General features: G+C 47.1%; 1 protein-coding gene across 1 annotated transcript; it reads left to right on the top strand.

Moving 5' to 3' along the window:
• Positions 1–856: 856 nt before the first annotated feature.
• Positions 857–18100, top strand: LOC6613048. Its single transcript, XM_002037495.2, has 2 exons — positions 857–1554; positions 14942–18100. The coding sequence occupies exons 1-2, from the start codon at positions 1180–1182 to the stop codon at positions 15458–15460; spliced, it is 894 nt and encodes a 297-aa protein (XP_002037531.1). The 5' UTR covers positions 857–1179; the 3' UTR covers positions 15461–18100.
• The last annotated feature ends 982 nt before the right edge of the window (positions 18101–19082 follow it).

Genomic DNA, 19082 nt, shown 5'->3' with positions numbered 1-19082 from the left:
ACAAACAAACAAACAAACAGACAAACTGGCAAACACTCACGACCCGCCCCCTGGGAGGGCAGCTCAACAGCATAATCAAATCAAAGATTACGTTGAAACATTGAAATTACGTCTAGAGCCGAAAGCACTCATAGTCATAGGCACTACCACACACACGAACACATGCACACACAGTCACCCAGCCACCTCTTCTTCTTTCCCATCCGTGTTGGCCGAAATTAAATGTTCTACCAACTATTTAATACCTACGGCAGGGGATTCCGGGATTTGAATGGTACTGATCAAGGATATTATTTGGTAATTGCATCAACCTAAGTGTAAACTTTTTACCCATTTGATTTACCAGGCTTAAATAAGTAGTCTTCGGGCGGAAGAAAGATCTTCTAGCACTATCGATGGTACATACTCTCCAATCAAATAACAAAAGGTAGTAACACGTTTTGAATTAACGGCGACAATTACCATAATTAATACGCTGAAATGCCTCCCTGGTACCCATTACATTTGTGTATTCCCCCGTCGCGACCGAAAAATTCACAGCCTAACGTGGGGCGCCACAAACAATTGCAAACATAAAGCGGGGGGCTGTACAACTTTGACCCTGGGAAACGTAAACAGCAAGAACTACGGAACTATGGGCCACAAAAAAGACCGTAATAACTGTGCTTCATTCATGCACACAAGGTGATTCGTGTGTCTGCGCACTCTCCTCTCTCTCTCTCTCTCGCTCGGCTCGATGCTTATGTTTGTCCTTCGTACTGCAGCGTCAATGCCGCTCTCTTTTGAAAAGCTGGCAACCCTGCAGAGCACACATTTGCGAGCCAGAAGCCACGGCTTTTATCAGTTGGCTCGCTGACTTTGTCCTGTGAACTTCGACGCGCTGGAAGGTCCTGCGAAGTTTCCGCATTTCCTTTGCTGGTGTGGGTGCGACGTGTTTTGTGAGTGCGCGTGTGTGTGTCTGTGAGAGGGCGCCAACTTTTCGGTGAGACTTTAACCACCAGCAAACAACAACAAAGCAGAAACATTGACAAAAAAGCAAGAAAGGCGGAAAGGACGAAGGACACAGCTTGCGGTTAGGGAAACCGCAATCAAAAATTGTAAACAGGCACTGGAAATCGAGCGAAATCAACAAAGGAAGACGACGCCGCCCTGTAGGCAACGATTCCGCTGCTAGCCAACATGGAAATGGACGTCAATCGCCCGACCGGCCGCCATGGCAACCTAATGACCATATCCGCCCGCTGCTCCAACAACAATGCAGCCGAAGCCGGAGCCGGAGTTGGAGCCACCAGGACTCCGGCCGCCGGAAGTGAGGCGCCGCCCAGCGGCTGCTGCGGCATCTTGGGCCGCCTCCTCTGCGTGAGTCGCCACAAGGCCACGCAATCGGTGGCGGGCAGCGATCCCTTCTCCCAGCTGCAGCTGCAGCGCAAGGGAGTCGCCACACCCGCTGCCGTTTCCGGACAGCGACGCCGCCGGACGCCGCAGGAAATCTACTTCGAGAGTCGCGGCAAGTCCTGCAAGAAGCTGCTGAAATTCAATGGCAATTCCAACAAGGTGAGTGGCGAAGGGCATCTCAATATCAATGGGTTTATCCGCACAAAAGAAATGGAGATTCGGCGGGATGCGCATCAAATCCTTGCTCGCGAAGCTGCTGCATTCAGTGGCTTCGATTGACTTGAAGTGGAATAATCGAAGCATACTCTGGCATTGATTTTGGATGCTCTTAGCTGGAAAGTCTTTGATTTGAGGGAGGGGGGGGGGGGGGGGGGGGGGGGGGGGGAATATGTTGGGAGAAGCACTCCGTTTCCTTGACAAAATGAACCAGAAAGGATTAAGGAGCAGCTACTAGCCTCTCCTTTTTCAGATTCTTGAGCGAAAGAATAAGTGGATAATTAATTTCTAGTCTGACCCAGTGCAGCTGGAATGTCTCGAGAACGAGAAGCCGGCCCTTTTGTTGTACAGTGGAACACCTTGAGAGCGTCCCAGTGCTTATCGCATAATGGAACAATCCCCTTCTCGAGCGCATTGCAAACAATCCTAAAAGTGCATAAATTTTACAGTCTCCTGACTACATTGTCATCCATTGCGAGGCGAGGACCCCGTAGCCGGAGTCCTGGCGCCAAAGTGCCACGAGCCATGAGCCAGGAGCCACTCAACCGTAAGGTAGCCAATACCCAGGGGTCCTCCAGTCCCCGCCCGTCTTGCCCGTTACCCCACAATTATAGACGCGTGTGTGTGTGTGTGGGGTCTTTGTTATAAATTTTGGAAAATTTGTAGCAAAAGCTGCGGAGTGAAGTTCGCTCGATTGCCCCCGGTTTGTTTGGTTTGGCCTAGGTAAAATGGAAAATGCGATGGGATGGCCTGGGAAAATATGGGCCAGGATACACACACACACACACGCAGAATGCTTATGCCACTTTGGATATAAATCATTCGGCATTGTGGCCAGGGCGCAATGCGCTTATGAAATATTTCGTTTGTTTAATGCGCCAAAGGACAACATTCCACTCCGCCCCACATACTGTGGCTCTACAGTTTACCCACTTTCGTCCGATATCCCCAAATTCCCACTAATTAAAAACGTGCAAAAGAAAAGCCAATCAAACAGGTCGATGCACAACAATGGCTGCGTGCTCCTTCTATTCCGAAATCCACAGAAAAAGAGATGTTCAATTATGCCACTGCACTGGGAGAAATTACTTCTTCTGACTGATTGAAATAATTGTTAATGGGGACTCTTTAAGTTCAGCTCAGCATCTGTAAGCTATTCGAACTAGTAAGGTATGCAGTTTCTGGGTTGATGAGATCCTCTATGGGACTCCCAATTTGGGGCTCCCGAATTTTGTTTCTCTGCACGAGGGAGTGTCTGCATCAAATGCACATCTCGCACACACACTCACTCGCCCCGCAATCTGCCGGGCATCACGCACTGGAGCGCAAGCAACAGGATGAATTTGTTAAACAACACGAACACGAAGGATCTGCAGGAGCTCGAAGATTGGGCAGGGGTACGGAGTGAAAAAGTGAAAAATGAAAAACCCATTCGCCCTATCAAGTGACATCATCAATTTCAGTCTATTTTGCACACAGTCGACTTGTGGCCCTGGTCGTCCGGTATTCTGCTCTTCTGGCATTCCGGTCTTCTGGTCGTCGTGGTCGTCCTGGCAGTGCAACAATGCCAAAGGACATTAACACCAATCCGTTGACAACGAGTGCAGAGGAACGTTGGAGACATAGACGCTCCACAGCCCGCTCCTGTAAAATTCAATTCGAAAAGCTTCACTCGGTCATTGAATCAAGCGCTTTGAGCAGCAGGAGCAGGATCCTTTGATGAACAATCTGATTACCCCCAGTTTCGTCCTCAAAGGGTAGTTTACACATCGTCCCCCATCGATTTTATAATGAAGCAATAGCAATAGCAACAGCAACAGTAATAGCAATAGCTTAGGTAAAACAAAAACTGTTTGTACACAGGATAAATGGTATCCATTTGCAACCACCCAAAAAACGGAAATCAACCCCCAGATGAATGTATATATATTCCTACGGCTACGGATAATGTTGCAAGTGAAATCTGTCGGGTGAAGTTTACCCTCTTAACCGAATGCGATAATGCTGTAAGACATATTTACATTAACAGCTGAGTTTGCGGGGGGAAGAAGGTGTCTCTGGAGTCAGGGAAACCTGCGGCATATGCGAATTAAAAGGGAATCTATGGCGTCACATCCTGATCGAAGGATATGGCCCATTTGCCTCATTATTTGAGCGCCGACAATGGCTAATGCGAAATCCTTTACACTTTAATCTGCCCATTTAGTTTTAATAGTCCTTTCTTCATGGCGTGTAATTAGCTTTCCGAGCACAAAGGCCAATGCAATCAAGGACTCAACAAACTCGCAGGGCGAAAGAGTATTATGAAAAAATGAACGTCCTCTTCGGGCAAGGCGGAAGTGACTAGCCACTGGCCCTCCCTTTTAGCCCACTGCCCACCCCCTCTGGATGTCCTTGTAAGCTGCTCACTGTCTGCGAGCATCGTTATGTCCTGGCTCGAATGTGTGTGTGTGCGCTTACATATGCATATAAAAGGAAGAAAATGCCATCAACATTGCAACGTTGTAATTGCCAACAGGCAATGAAGAGCCACAGCCAAAAGCGGCAGGCGGGAGGGGCGTGGAAGGGGCGGGCCGGGGTAAGCGCAGCAAACTGCCACATGTCCTGCCAGCTCAGCTCCAACTGAAAAAAGGACTCTCCGCCTGGTCGCTCACTGCCAACGAGGGTCACTCGTAAAATGTTCAATTAGGGAAAGATTACATCATTGAATGCAAACAGTGTATCCGCACAAGTTCCATGCCTACCTACTTATTTGAGCCAACTTAATGTTGTGGTATTTCATTTTACCACATCCAAATAGACATTCAGAGCTGGTTCGATTTGAAAATACTGCCTGTATATGGATCGGGAATTTTGGAAGCACTCCCCTCGAAGGATATGTGCGTTGGCCAACTGGGCTGTGCGACATTTTTAGCACACGGCTAATGTGTTTTGGCTGGCGCTGCTGCTGCATTTTCCATGATGAAGGATGCAGGGTGCAGAATGCTGAATTCATGGCTATGGAGATGGAGGTGGAGGTGGAGGGGCGTGGGGCTCTGCGGTCCACTCCAAACTGCACTGTCCGTCTGGCTGACTGATGAGCTGGCCGCCCGAGTGTCGCCTCTGGTTTTGCTGTTTGCTGATTTGGCCGCCTCCATCCATCTATTCATTATAATCAGGCCTGATTATGCCCGCCCAAAAGTTAAGCAGGCCAAGTCAATTTGGGAGTGTATATATTTAACTGGCGCTGGAAGCCGGAAAGTTGAATGCGGGATGACGGGCGCTGGAAGCAGGGTGTGTATAAAATAAAAAGTCATAAAACTGAGTTGAACCGTTGATCCAAGTAGTTGAAACACAGACCCTTTTTTTGCCGAACAGATGAAGCGGTTCGGCTGCCTTTATTTGGCTGAAGGGAGCTTCAATTCCCTTCACTTCCCTTCCCTTCCCTTGCCATCCATTGCCATCGCATACTCCTCTTTTTGGTTGGCGATGACGATGACAAGGGTGCTTTGCCGCCTCACTGACTAAATAAAATTGGAATTTATTATCATGATTTGTAGCAAGAAGAGGCCAAGAGACAGCGGCGAAATGGCGGGCATAAAAAGCACAGCAGCCATCCGCCGCAGCCATGCCATCCCATTGCTCCTCATCAGAGCCCAGCTCCCAACTGCCTGACTCATCGTCGCATCCTGAATCCGGAATCCCGAGCGCCTAACCCAAAGTCATAGACTTAGATAAGTAAGCGGGGCACTCTTAAATTTATATTCCCCGGCAAAGATTTAAATCGCTCTGGTCAAAGTTGAAGGCAACGCCTACCACTATCGGGCGGCATGGAGAAGGGGCGTGACAGCCGCAGAAGGCTTAACTGTGCAGTTCCTTGCTGGTTTATTAGGGTTTTCCCTCCAGCTGCTAAGGCGATTTGCTGCCACCCGCATTCAAGCTGATGCAGCTGGCCGGCCACGGGCCGTATGCGCGATTTTGCTGACTGGTTTCTCGGCTCTTTTGTGGTAAGTGGTGGGTGGCTGGGAAATGGATGGAGGATTGAGGATGGCGAGTGGCCAGGGGAACTGGCGGCTTACAGCTATCAATGAGCCACTGAGTGGCAGGTTTTCTAATTGCGGCGACTGCAACATGGCCATCAGGATTTATGGGCCTAGGCCGACTTTAAACTTTAAAGCCAAAGTAAGTTTGTTGGTTGAATGTTAAAGCACTCGAATAAGATTGTCATACAAACTTACCATGTCCGGGGACCGCAAATATTCCGGCAGCTCCTATTACCAAATTAAAATTCTTCATCCATCCCAAAGCCACTGGCCCAAAACTCGTAGAAAAGCCCTGGCTTACGCTTGCAGTTGAATCTGGCAGAATATCTTGGCCATTATTGTTAAGCTTCCCGGGGGAAGCTTACCTGCCCGGTATTTCTTGTTTAAGCCACAGTCTGCTGTCATTCTGCAGTTTCAGCCCCGAACTACAAGTGGAAATGGGAACGGAAACGGGAACTCGTAGCTACATATTTTTGTGGCTGTCAATGTTTTCGCTGGAATTATCCATCTCCATGGCGTATTCAAAGTGGGACCGGTGGGATAAGCCTAAGTTTAAGTGGAAAACGCTGCGAAGGAATGTGTAAATGCAGACCACGCGATTTCATTTCACCTGTCAGCTCAATGTTGCAAAATAAAAGTATAAGTAGAAGTAAAAATAAAAATAAGAACACAGCCCCTGCAGCCACCTACTTATTTCTCTTACACACAAGCCAAAATGTTCCCTCTTTACATTTTTCGGGCGGCAGGTACAACTTTTGGAGCTAAGCTGCCGGCTCTCTTCTGTCTGCTCTGTCGTGACAAATTGCGTTAATGCCAAGTTAAGCTGCTGGGGAGGATGGAGCACCTCAGGGGGCTAAGAGACTCCCAGACCTTTTCACTTTTTGCCCTTCACCTCGATGGCTTTCTTCTGTGACTCAGCTGCTCCATGCAGTTAATTATTGCTGCATCTATTCAGCACGACTGTCTGTCTGTCAGTCTGACTGTCTGTCTGTCTTGCCTTTACCCCAATCTCCTCCAGCTTAACGTAAGTGCTGAAAGTAATTTTAAAGCAACTTCGGACCACATTCCTGTGGCACTATTTTCCCACTTGGCACACAGCTGCCGCCTGATTAGCCCCGAAAAAAACAATTCCTGCCATGTGCCACATGTGCTGTCAACAATATTTTGGCTCCAGCCATATTGGCCACCTACAAGGACGAAAGAGGCGAATTAAAAAGACATTTGAGCCAAAAATTAAATGAATTTCTCCCTTGGCAGAGGTCAACGTCATAAAGGAGAAGGCCACCTCCACCACCCAATTTGCCTGCGCATCAATTTAATTCCATTTATTATCCTCGCTCGAGTGAGCATGTGAGGGCTAATTCAATGAGGTAGACAACAAAATAGGTTGAAACTCCATGTCCTCCAGAGAGTGTCGGTCTTAAAGTGTCTGGCACAAAGCGAGGAGGGGCTGCTTGGCGAGTTTTGAGGCCGTCACTGGCAGAACCTCCAGGAATCCTTCGAAATCCTTCGAGGCACGCGAAAGGCTCGCCTGGGACGCGCGATATTTGATGGATGGCATGGCATCGGTGATATGCTAACGTGCTGGCAGCCAAACAGAATGTGAGTGCCAGCCAAGGACGCCAGGATGGCAGGATGGCAGGACGCCAGGACACCAGGCCTGCCTTTGATGTCGAGCACTCACATCCCATCGCAATAGCAATCGCACAATGGGACAACTGGGTCGCACACAATGGGAACGAGCATTTAGCCTGGCGGCGAACAATGATAGGGGCTTTCAAGGCTGTGATTGGAAATTGTTTGCACTTCGTGTGAATTGGAAGGGTGGCAGGCACTGGGCCACCTTTCTATTGAACTCTTCCGCGGATTGCAAACAACTTGGCGGAACAAATATGCCTTTGATCTCAGAGTTATCAATCTTCGGAGGAGGAGAACCATAAGTAACCATAATTTATGAAGTATGGTCCCGAAAATATGTTTCATTTCGACCATTTCCATTCGGAACACAGATGCTAGTTGTTGCCTTGTTAACTCACATTCAAATAGGTAATATACCAGGCATTTTTTATGTTTGCTTTCCATCATCGATATACTCACGGCTGGAGTTCGCCATGATGCAGACATTAAAATGTGATATTAGAATTTTTATTTATTCACTTGCACCATAAAGATGGCACATAAATTTCAAAATTCCGCATTTGATATACTCTCGCCCATTTCCACCGCCGAAACGGAAATTCTAGCCGTGTAATGGGTTAATGCCCGGAGCCGAAAGACAATATCTCGGTCTTTAAAGCAGCCTCGAATAAAATTCTATTTTATGTCGCCATGCCGAGGAAATGAAGCACGAATGGCACGAATGACTAGAAGTAGGGGTAGGGTTGCCCAGTTTTTATGTGCCGCCATATAAATTCGGTTGACTGGCACTGGGACTCCTCGGTTGCGAGTACTTGAGGCTCCGCATTACGTTTATGGCTGCCTAAATTAAACACAAGAAGCCAGCCAAAGACGCCGAGGAAACCAAAGTGGCAACGGCCCAAAGGATCCATCGGATCCTGAGCAGCCAGCGGAGCAAGCGGAGCCAGCGGGGCCAGAGGAGCTGAGCAAAAGGACCCGAGAGCAGGGGAAATTGCTACAAGTTGCTTTATTTTATGCGCATATTTGCGCATATTACTCATACGCCCGGCTGGCATACATCTTCATTTAAGGCAAACGTCTTGAGCCCCGAGGAGCAGGAGCGGCTCCTCCCTCGCAGCAGGCCTGCTCGTATACTTTTATTTTATTAAATTTTCATTTCATTTCGTCTGTTAGACATTGCCGTACATTACTCGCCCAACATGTTGCATGCCCCGGTCGAAGCTCAGAAATTTCGAAATTCGTGAGCATTTCCCGCCGCTTTAAGATGATTTCCATGGCATGGGATGGGATGCGAATGGGAATCGTTGGGCATGGAGTTCTCAACAGGGGCTGTCGCTCATTAAAAATAACTGAAAGAAGCATTTCCTCGCTGATTCGTTGATTGCCAATGAAAAGCGCAGATGTGGGAGATTTATAAGCTCGGGGGGGCGCGACCTGATTTATGGGCCTTCGTCTGAATGGCAAAGTGAATACACGGTGCCCACCGCTTTGTGTCCACAGGGATATCGGGCTCAAAGCTGTTTCCGTTATGTTCCGTTGCTGTTTGCCCGTGGGGAAGGTCGTGACCCGACCCCCGACCCACCAGTCCACCACTCCACCAGCCTCTCGGATTCCCGGTCTCCCTGGGCCATTGAGCACCGCACAAATGGGTTATTGATGAGCTATTCCGCGCGGTGACTTGGCTCAGAGGCAAAGTTTAGAGCCCAGTCTGTGAATTGAAGCGTGACCAGGACCTCTGCCCCTAATGAGACAATCCGAGGACGAAACATTCGGGGCACAGGACTTTAAGCCGCCACTGCCGACTCGCATTAACCGGGTAACAGGATTTGGGCAAACTTCTGCCAGCTGTGAGCCGGGGTATCAGGGTCAGGACACGTTTCTCCGACTCTCAGCCGAATTGCAGGATTGCCGGATTAGATGCCATTTTTGGTATCTGCTCCTGTATAACCTTGCAAGTCTGCAATTGCCTGGCAGCTGGGAAAGCGGCAGCTCAAATTTCATTAGTGCTCAACTTTAAATTGTGGCACATGCGTGGCTGTCGCGCGTTTCCTTCCCCAGGACATGAATCCCATCACAAGCCCCTCCCCACTCCAGCCCCAGCTCAGCCTGCTCCTCGTTGTCTCCGCTGATGTCGCACTTGTCACATAAATGTGCTTAATCTTTTACACCGGCGAACGCAGAATCCCGGGATCCAGAGGGATGACAGTGTGTGCTTCGCTGGAAAATGGAGCGAAATCTGGTCGCCTGAAGATTCGGAAACTTTTGCAATGACAAAATGCTGTAACATTTATGAAAATTAAATTTAATGCGAATTTGCTGAGGTATCAAATTCGATATCAAAAAGTTTCGGGGCATTGCATGGAAAATAAAATTTTAGCTTTAAAGTTGGGAAATGGAGAATAAACTCTATGAAGTAAAGAGGAAGGTAAATTTTAAGTGAATTAAGTTTGGAATGCTTTTCAAGTGGAATTACAATTTTATCAAGTGTGCTATTTGAGTTTTAAAATTATATTAATTGGCAATTTTAAAATAAACAAACTTAAATCTAATAAAATTTCCTTTCAAGGCCGAAAAGTATTAAATTCCATTGTAGAGGAACTTTCCGAGGGACTTAATCCCCTAATAAACGACAGCATTTACATGGCTGAACTAAAAGCAATATCTATATTTCCGCTCGCATTAACCCCACAATCCAGAGTACAGAATCCAGAATCCTGGCACTGCCAATAGTGGCTGCTCCGCATCCTTCCGCAAAGTTTGCCGGCATTTATCGCCCATGGTGCAGCGACTGGAGGATTGCAAGTGGATTCCCATCCAGCCCCGAGCTCCCATTTCCCATTTCCCGCATCCCACTTGCCATTTCCATGTAGCCGGGACTTGTCTAACATATCAAATTTGTAGCCACGCATATCCTTGTGCGACTCAACATGTCAACTAGCGCTGGCGAGGATGGGGGATGCAGGACGGAGGATGGAGGCTGGAGGCTGGAGGAAACTTTCAGCAGCCACTGCCTGGTGTAGTTTGGCAAAGAACTTTAATTTGTACATTACTTGCGACGCCGCAAGGACTCGCGAGCGAAACTTTGTCATATAGAAGTTTACACCAAGTTGCGGCTGGCGGGGATGGGGGCTGCCCTCTTTAAGCCTCTCGTAATACAACTCATTAAATTTAGAAAATACTGGCGGGCAAAGTTTCGCTGTGGGCCCATCCGTTGACATCTACATTCACCCGGCAGCCAGCCATAAACTTGGCCCAGATGGGCAGCATGGAGGCCAAGACGACGAGGCCATCCGGCAGCCAGCGGCGATTCCTAACCCGGAAATTTAAGTTCACCCTTGCAGTTTAATTGCAACGGATGTTGGCGTGTAAATTATTTTGTCTGCCTGCCGCAGCAGCAGCTATTCCATTTCTGTGCTAATGAGCAACTTATTAAAACTTTCGCCAGCCTCGCAGCCTCCCAGTTTCCAGCATCTTCTGAATAGCTCCAGTCGAAGGACAAAGGATGCGGATGCGGATTGGGATAGTGGAGCGCGTGAGGCGCATAATGAAACACAAACAGGAAATATCCGATACAATTGGCACTGGCAATCGAAGACAAAGCGGGCAGATAAGTTTTACAAGCAGCCAAAAACTCATTTACGCTCACGAAAAGCGGAGAAATGAACCGAAGAAAGCTCCAATATTCCCCAAACTCAATGGAATGCCTTTCCGTACACGTAAGAATGGTGTAAAGAACTCGAGGCGAAGTTTGCTCAAAGCGCACTTATCACCGGATGAAAAAAAGGCTCTGCTTTAAGGAATAAGGAACTACTCGTGATTGCGAACTATAAACTATAACTAGGAATTTCCTTTAGTTACTAATATTATTAGATATTGTTGCAAAGGCAATATTCTAACAAAATGGAAAACACGGTTTGATTACGTTTAATCTTCCAGAAAGCTCCTTTCTTCGTCTTAACGGAAACCTCGCTCCATCCTTTCGCATCAGAAGTGTTCATAAAATTCCTCGAAGGACCTTCGAGTGGAGTTGCGTGCGGAAATGGATGGATGGATGAGTGGGCTGGCGGCTAGGAGGACTTCGATGGGCCGGGGGCTGCTCAAGTGCTTAGACAATCGTGTTGAAGCTTTGATTTTCGAGCTTATGCTGGATTTGGAGGCACAACTCCTCCGCCCTCGAACATCGGATGCTGGGTGCTCATGAGGGCGGGTAATTAAGTTGAAGTGCCCAGAGATATACACCCCTAACCCCACGCACACAGAGACCATTTGCCTAAGTAATGCCCGACTGGCTGACTGCCTGACTGACTGGCAAAAGTGTTGAAATGTCTGCGGCAGCACTTAATTAATTAATGTCGAGCGAAGCGAACGGGCGAGCGAAATGAGAAAAGTTTCTGTGCTCGGAGCTGAGGAATCGGGGATCCAAGGGTTCCAGGGGATCCTAGCGTTCCAGGGGCTCCAGGGACTCCAGGGGCCCCAGAGGAACCTGCAAACTTGGCAGCCATTTGTTGAGTTGCAGCCGTTCAATATTTGTCACCGAACTCATTAAGCAAATTAATAGACAAAGTTGCCAATTGGCGACAATGGAGCTCGCCCTCGAAGGCTGCGCTGCGCGTTCGGGTATTGCCGTTTGCCATTTGGCATTTTATTTACCGAACCGGAGCTGAGAAGCCAACTGGGAATAGGGTCGCCGTGGACTTGTGGTGGCAATAAAGTGGCGCGCCATAAAAACCCAAAGTCAACAAACGATTCCCGCCCAGAGTCGCAGAAATCGATTACGGACGCCTCAAGGAGGAGTTCCCTGCGCATCGACTGCGAATGGGAATGGGTATGGGAATGGCCCACTCCTGGCCACGTTTTCGATTTCGCCACTCGGCATTCGCCACCTGATGCCAGTGGCCCAGCGCCAAGCGCCCCACGCCCACTTCCCATTTATCTGCTCTCCTCTGCGAAATTGCCAACGTTGCAGCTCAAAAGCGGAAGTGATTTTCCAGCGTGTACGTGTCTGCTCTCCCTGTATGTGTGTGTGTGTGTGTGTGCGTGATGGCGTGAGTGTGTGCGTGTCCGTATAAATAGTTGTGGGTGCTGGTGCTGGCAGTCAGTATGGAATAAGGATATTTGGCTATACAATTACCAGTTAATCAAATAAAATAGATTATACAATAAGAGAGCAAATGACCCAATCATTCTAGGAATCATTATAAAATATATAACATTGATAAGTTTAGTTTATGTTGATATATATTTTATTTAATAAATTCCTTTATGTGTTAGGTATTCTAAAATAAGTCAGCACAGATAGCAGTACCAATCACTGTGGACATTAGTGACTTCTGGGCCACCACTGGTGCATCCTGCTGCATAAACCCCACAGCCAATATGTGTGCTCAGCGCGGAGGAACAAGGGGTGGGGTGATGGTGCGCGGAGGGGGAAAAGGACGCGGATGGCAGTGAAGGATTTTATGACCCTTGATAGTGGCAAGCGATTTGTTGCGTGCATCGGTGGCTGCCGTTGCATTTTCAATTTGGCAGCGCGCACTTTTGGCGTCTTTGAATAATGCAATGGCAATCGGGCGGCCAATCAGTGGGGTATCTGTCGTCACTAAGCTCATTTTGGCAGCTTATTAGGCAGTCGTACCGAGAGCTTCGGTTCCATTTTCCCCGCTTTTATAATTTCCAAACACGAGCGCGCAATTTCTGCGAAGCCACTCGCGTCATGTGGGGCAAGTTGACAAATATGCAGCACGTGCTCTGGTTCGCCACAAGGGCAGTTTGTGGACCGGATTGATGTGCCGTCTATGTGCCATCCATGTGCCATCCAAGTGCCATCTATGCAGCCATAAAGCCAGACATCAGCTTGGTTTTTCCGAGGAAAATTTGATTTTCGGTGTCCCATTACGGGCAATAGCGTGAAAAATACGCTCTTAATTGTGCAAAACAAATGGCAAACGAGGTTGGAATTTTAAGCAGAAAGATGGGTTAATCACAGGTAAAATGGAAAGTAAAACATAATCTCTGTGAGCTTCCAAATGATCAATTACCGTTCGATAAGATGGAGTTCATGGTGGCGCTCATTAAAGTGCTTCAGTTATGGTGGAAATCATTCACTCTACGCGCTTTTTTTTAAGTTAAATGCCTTTTCATGAGTATCTGGCATTTAGCGGCGGGGAAAAGCGTTCAATACTCATTAATGCTAAAGGCGATTTCCATTTCCAGCTTAATGTGCCGTGGCCGGGCTTTTCACTTCCATTCAAACACTCAATCGCATCGATCGGCGCCATTGTTTTCGGTCAGCCGGAGTCGAACGTAAATAAAACGTAAACGGGTGCATTTTTAAGTGCCTGCGATGCATTCATTTTAAACAATTTACCTGGCGAAGCCCAGTTTCGACTCGAGGCATGTGCGAATTTATATTTTAAAGTCAAAGTGGAGAACAAAGGCGAGGATGGGAAAAAGCCAGGGAAAACCATGGAAAAACTGGGAAACTGGGAAGCTGGGAGCCCCCGGGGCGAATTTCCTTGTGGCTCCAGCTGCAGCCACTTCAATTTCAAAAGCATCAGCTCCTGGTGGTGGCTGGCTCCTGGTTATGTTTCCAGGGTCCTGCGGTGGCCATTGGCCGCTGGCCTTTCGCCTTCGGCCACCTCCTTGCTCGCCCACTTTGGCTCCAGATTTTGCTGCACCTGCGCTTGGATCCCCTTTTCAATTTTGCCGGAGTTTTCTTTGCAGCTCGCCAGCGCAGGAGCCTTTAAGCCAAGTTCAATGTTTGGTTAGCCCCTCGGAGCTGCGTGCTTGCCGTCTATCCTGCTTCCTGTTTGCCGGACGCTTATTAAGCATACGCCTCGTTGTGCGCAAATATTTGAAATGTCTGGCATTTAGCGACTGTGAAATGTATTAATTATGAAAGAGCCGCGTGCATTGACCGCAACGACCGCATTCAAAATCGGTAAATGAAATTGAAGCCGAGCGGAGGACACTCATTTCGGCAATGATAAACTAGCTGACGAATTTCATTTACGGCTTCTGCTGGCCAACTGCGGTTTCAGTGGCAGTGACATAAATGTCAATTTAATACGGGAATGCAGCACGGCAAGTAGTGGAGCAGGAGCTGCCCAATGGACAGGGGGCATTGCCTAAGAAGAACAGGTGAATGGCGGGCGTGCAAGTGAATTATGAAAATCAGATTATTTGGTCTGGCTCTCCCGTGGTGTAAAATTCACCGACGGTAAAAGCGTCAAAAGCAATTTCATGTCGATTTTATGCCAATTTAATTCGACCAAATTAAACGAAAGCCTGTTCGGCAATAATTGCCCACTTAATGATAAACACTCGCAGTGGACTTGATTAAGGTGCAGTTGCATGGAAACCGAATCCGATTCCAAATCCCGGCTAAACAATCAGCACGATTTTAATTACGATTTTCAATTAAAGTGCGACACAGAAAACCAATTTGCAATTGGCTCCGATGGCCCAAACGACCTACATGGAGAAAAAAGTCTGGTTAAGAGATTCTAAGCTGGACAAAGGGGCTTCAAATGTAAATTTGTGATCTATGATTCTAATCTCATATTGCCAATAAAGATCTAATAAGATATTGTTACATAATATATTAAAAACACATCATTATTTCCCACAGTGCACTCACATACCGTTTCATCATCTCTGCCTCCTTTCAGATACTACTGTATCCCGAGGAGGGCTGGGCGAGGACCGCCTCATCCAGTTACTGGACCATCACGCCCTGCTTCTGGCAGCCCAATCGCTGCCGCATCGTCGAGTGCTCCGGAACCCAGCGGCGCGCGACGAAAGCCCGGATGCTGCCGCTGGAGCAGCAGGGATCCCTCCTGATTGCCGGACACTTTCGCCGGACGACGGCGGGGGGCGGAGGAGCTCCATCGCCGGCGGGGCGCGGGGCAGCGGGCGCCGGGTCGGTGGCTGCCACGCCCACGCCCGCAATACCTGCCGATGCAATCCGGACGGGGTCAACGGGCTGTGACAAGTCGCAGCCCGCGTGGAACGACGAGTTCAAGCTGTATCTGACGTCGAACATCTCGATGGAGGACTACAACATGGGCTACTGCCTCACCGGATTCGTGGAGCGCCGCTGCCAGGTGACCAACACCTTCCAGATGACTCACTTTGCGGTCATCAAGCGCCAGTGGCCACCGTCGCCGTCCAACCTGGGCAACTCCTAAGGACCCTGCATCCCACTTTTGTAATTGTGATCCGACCTTTTGTTCCCAATTGGAAACGAAATGAAATTAACTAAGGGACTGTGCGTGTTTTCACTTTTCGAGAATTTGCTGAATATTTGAATATTTCCCAGAATTCAATATGACAAAAGACATCGTTGTTTGCAGTCTGTAGTGTTGTTGCATACTTTTAAAAAACATTATTAAATATTTCTTCAGAATGGCTAAAAATGTTTGAGAGTGAGAACAGACACAGTCCTTTAAAGCAAATACCACTTAAGTTTTTAGCATCTAAGTAGAGCCAAAATGTTTGTTGTGCAATCCCGAATTAAAATCAAAAGAAGTTTCGCCAGGTCTATAGAAAATGTAACATAAATTGCCGAGGCGTCGAGAACCGATAGCCACTAGATCGTAAGGCTTAGAAAAGTAATGGCGGAGGGGATCTTTAAGGACGTACTGCATTTGCCGTAGTTTTACGAAATTTTCTGCATGTTTAGTGCGTAAATTGTAATTTTAGCTAAATGTGCAACAGAAATCCGAGTAAAAAAGGAGGAAACTAGGAAACAAAAACTTTAAGTGTGCTTTCAGTGTTGTGTAATATGAAAAACGGAAACAAACCGGAAAAAATAAGCGAAAAAACCAAATACTAGTAACTGTTAAATGCTAAATGAAACTAAACCGCTTTGCCAACTCACACACACACACACTCAGCAACACATAGTAGCACCCACTTATACACTCGCACACTTAAGCCTGGACGGCTACTTAATGCTTCAAAAAGTGCAACAAATTGAAACTTGTGCTTGTCGAAGCATGTGATTGTGAGTGCTCCACTATAAGCTGCTATGCTATAGTATACATGTTTACGAGGCTGTGTGTGTGTGTGTGCGAGCTGGTACTCTTTTCTACTACATACGAATATGTACTTTAACGGCCATGTTTGCGAAACCTATTGCCTTTAAGCTTTAAAATATAAGCACAACTCAACGCAGGCAAGCAAGTCAAAAGCTTCGAGCGATGGCCATTGGCACTGAACAGCAGTTTGATGACAGGCGAGCATTAAAGTTAATTATTTAACGAGCTGTTTAAAGCAAACAAACATGATTTCATGTCTCTTAAAGCCAATTTACTGTTTCTAGCACTCTGCATGGTCACATGGCACCCCAGGCGCGCTTCTTTTGAAGGCTTGGTCACACTGCATAGTATATGGAAAGCTTGATAATATTGTGGAACAAGTGCTAGAGACATGCTGACTAGTGCCACTGGCCATTTAGCCGACTCGTCCAAAACCGAGTTTGCCAACTCTACGCTAGTCTAAGGAACTAAGCCCCTAACTCTCTCTCTCTATCTTTCTCTCACTAACTCAACCCACTGACCCACTCGTGCTACGGCTCTATCCCTCTTATTCACTCACTTTGAGCATGATACGCAACGTATATCAACAATTCGTCCAATGATTGGAGTCTTTTGGCGCCACAAATTGCCACGTGTCAAGTTGGCAAGGCCGGAGCTCCAATTGCCAAAAACCCTAAGTGTTAAAAAACAATGAAACCAAACGTAAAGGAAACCAAAGCTAAGTCAAAACTCAACGTAGGCTAAGGATAGTTTAAAAATCCATATTTACAAGCTAGAATATGAATCTATATATATTATATATATATCTATATATTTGTGTGTAGGCTGAACCTTTTTGCGTATATGTATATCTGTGTATTTGTATAACTGTATTGCGATTGCATATACAATAACATTTTTGCCGTAGTTCGCATAGCTCGCTTTTAGGCGCTTTTACACGCAAGCGAATAAGGCCGAAACCTCTTAACTCCCTTTTTTCGCTTCACTCAGATGCCCCTGCCACTCTGCCCCAAAACTTATCGATATTTAAGTATCAGGTACCTGCCACAATCAACACGAAAACCAAGTAAACAGAAAAACTCGAGTATACATAACTATTTATTTATCTGTGCAAATATTTGTGTCCATTTTAATTAGAGAGAAAACAAAGATGTCCAGATGTCCAGAGAAGCATGTTATTTTTTAGGATCACTGGTAAGGAAACACTCTGTACACCCCGACTACCCGCAAATCGATGTCGTACACCCGAGTTGTATAAATGTTTATTAGGGATTCTCGCTCTCTGTGTGTAGCAAATACTTCTGCGCCAATGCTTAAAAACCCAACACAGACACGAGTTGTTCGGCTTAAAGCTGAATATGTCCATGTCCAAAACCAAACAAAACACGCATGAGCTTTTTTGTAGTTCTATTTAAACACTTTAAATAGCAAACAAACAATTCCGTGTGGCGGAGCACTGGGAATAAATTAATGTTAAGCTTCTATCGAAATAAGCGATGTAAGCGAGCATAATTAGTCTAATCGAGAGATAAGGTACAGCGGTAGAAAAAACGCCAGCAAAAAGCAAATCAAATCAGACGGAAATGCAAATGCAATTAAAAATATAAATCGAAATCAAACACGCCGCTCTGGTAATGCAAGTGCATAAATCAAAAGCGAATAAAGCCTCGGCAAATGCAATTTGAGCTGGCAGTGGATTCGTGTAATGAAAATAAATACCCCAAAGGTATGTAGAGTGCAGTTGAACATGGGAAATCAAAACATTGAAAATAAAAAAAGAAAGCAGAATGAAAGCTGTTTCTCTGGGCTTACAATGGGTTCAATCGCAGTATCAATCGCATACCCTACACCTATACCCTATACCTATACCCTATAAAAGTATTAAATATCATAGAAGATAGCAAGGAAAGCTTGATGGAGAATGATCTTTCAGGAGTTGAATAAAATACTTTTAGCCAGCTTTCTCATTCATTACAAACGTATGCTGGTGGAATTGCTCCAGGTGGCAAGTGAATATTCAATCATTTAGCCATCTGCACCTTTCACGGCGAATCAAAGCAGATCTAGCCCCTGAAGTGCGCCAAGCCATTAACTTTTGTCATTGTGCAAGACACACGCCTCGGCCAAGGACGAAGGCCACAGAACGAAGGACGAAGGAAGAGTGGACACTTGAGCGCAGCTGGAAATGCAGCTGCAACTCCCGCAACTCACCTGGGCACCTCTGCCCGCTGCGCCGGCGGCATAAATCGCGCCCTCCGCTTCAGCTTTCAACAGAGATGTAAGCCAAGTTAATTGCTTTTTGTTGCCTTTTTCCAGCTCACTTTTGCCGCGCTGCCGTTTCTGCTTCTGTTTCTGTTGCCTCTGCAATGTCAACAATGAAACTAACGGCGGGCGGGTCCTAAGCACCGCGCCCCTTGGAGCACAGGATCCGAGGACCTCAGGACAGCAGGACAGCAGGAGCTCTCGTGCTGTTGTTCTTGCTGCTCCGGTGCTTATTTGAACAGCTCTTCACAAACAAGAACTTGGCAACATGGAAGCATTTACGAGCGCATTTCGCGCAGCCATTTTGTTGCCTCCTGTCACAGGACACGGCCTAAACCTGGGGCTCCGCAGGACTGGAGGCCCGGAGAAATCAGGAAATGAAAATGGTAAATTCAGCAGGGGCGCAAAATATATATTTTCATTAAAATACGCCGAAGCAGTAAAGTGGCGCCAGCTCTCACGCTATTTGCTCAGTCATTAGAGCCAAGGATACACTAGCTGCTAAATA

This window comes from Drosophila sechellia, chromosome 2R, assembly GCF_004382195.2.
Source record: "Drosophila sechellia strain sech25 chromosome 2R, ASM438219v1, whole genome shotgun sequence".
Taxonomy (NCBI): domain Eukaryota; kingdom Metazoa; phylum Arthropoda; class Insecta; order Diptera; family Drosophilidae; genus Drosophila; species Drosophila sechellia.
The sequence above is the reverse complement of the archived record's forward strand: the minus strand, read 5'-3'. Positions and strand labels throughout refer to the sequence as shown.

Excerpts from the sequence above, each read along its gene's own strand:
- LOC6613048 (XM_002037495.2), top strand. The coding sequence starts at position 1,180 with ATGGAAATGGACGTCAATCGCCCGACCGGCCGCCATGGCAACCTAATG. Across the intron at positions 1,555-14,941 it reads TCAATGGCAATTCCAACAAG|ATACTACTGTATCCCGAGGA; the intron begins GTGAGTGGCGAA and ends GCCTCCTTTCAG.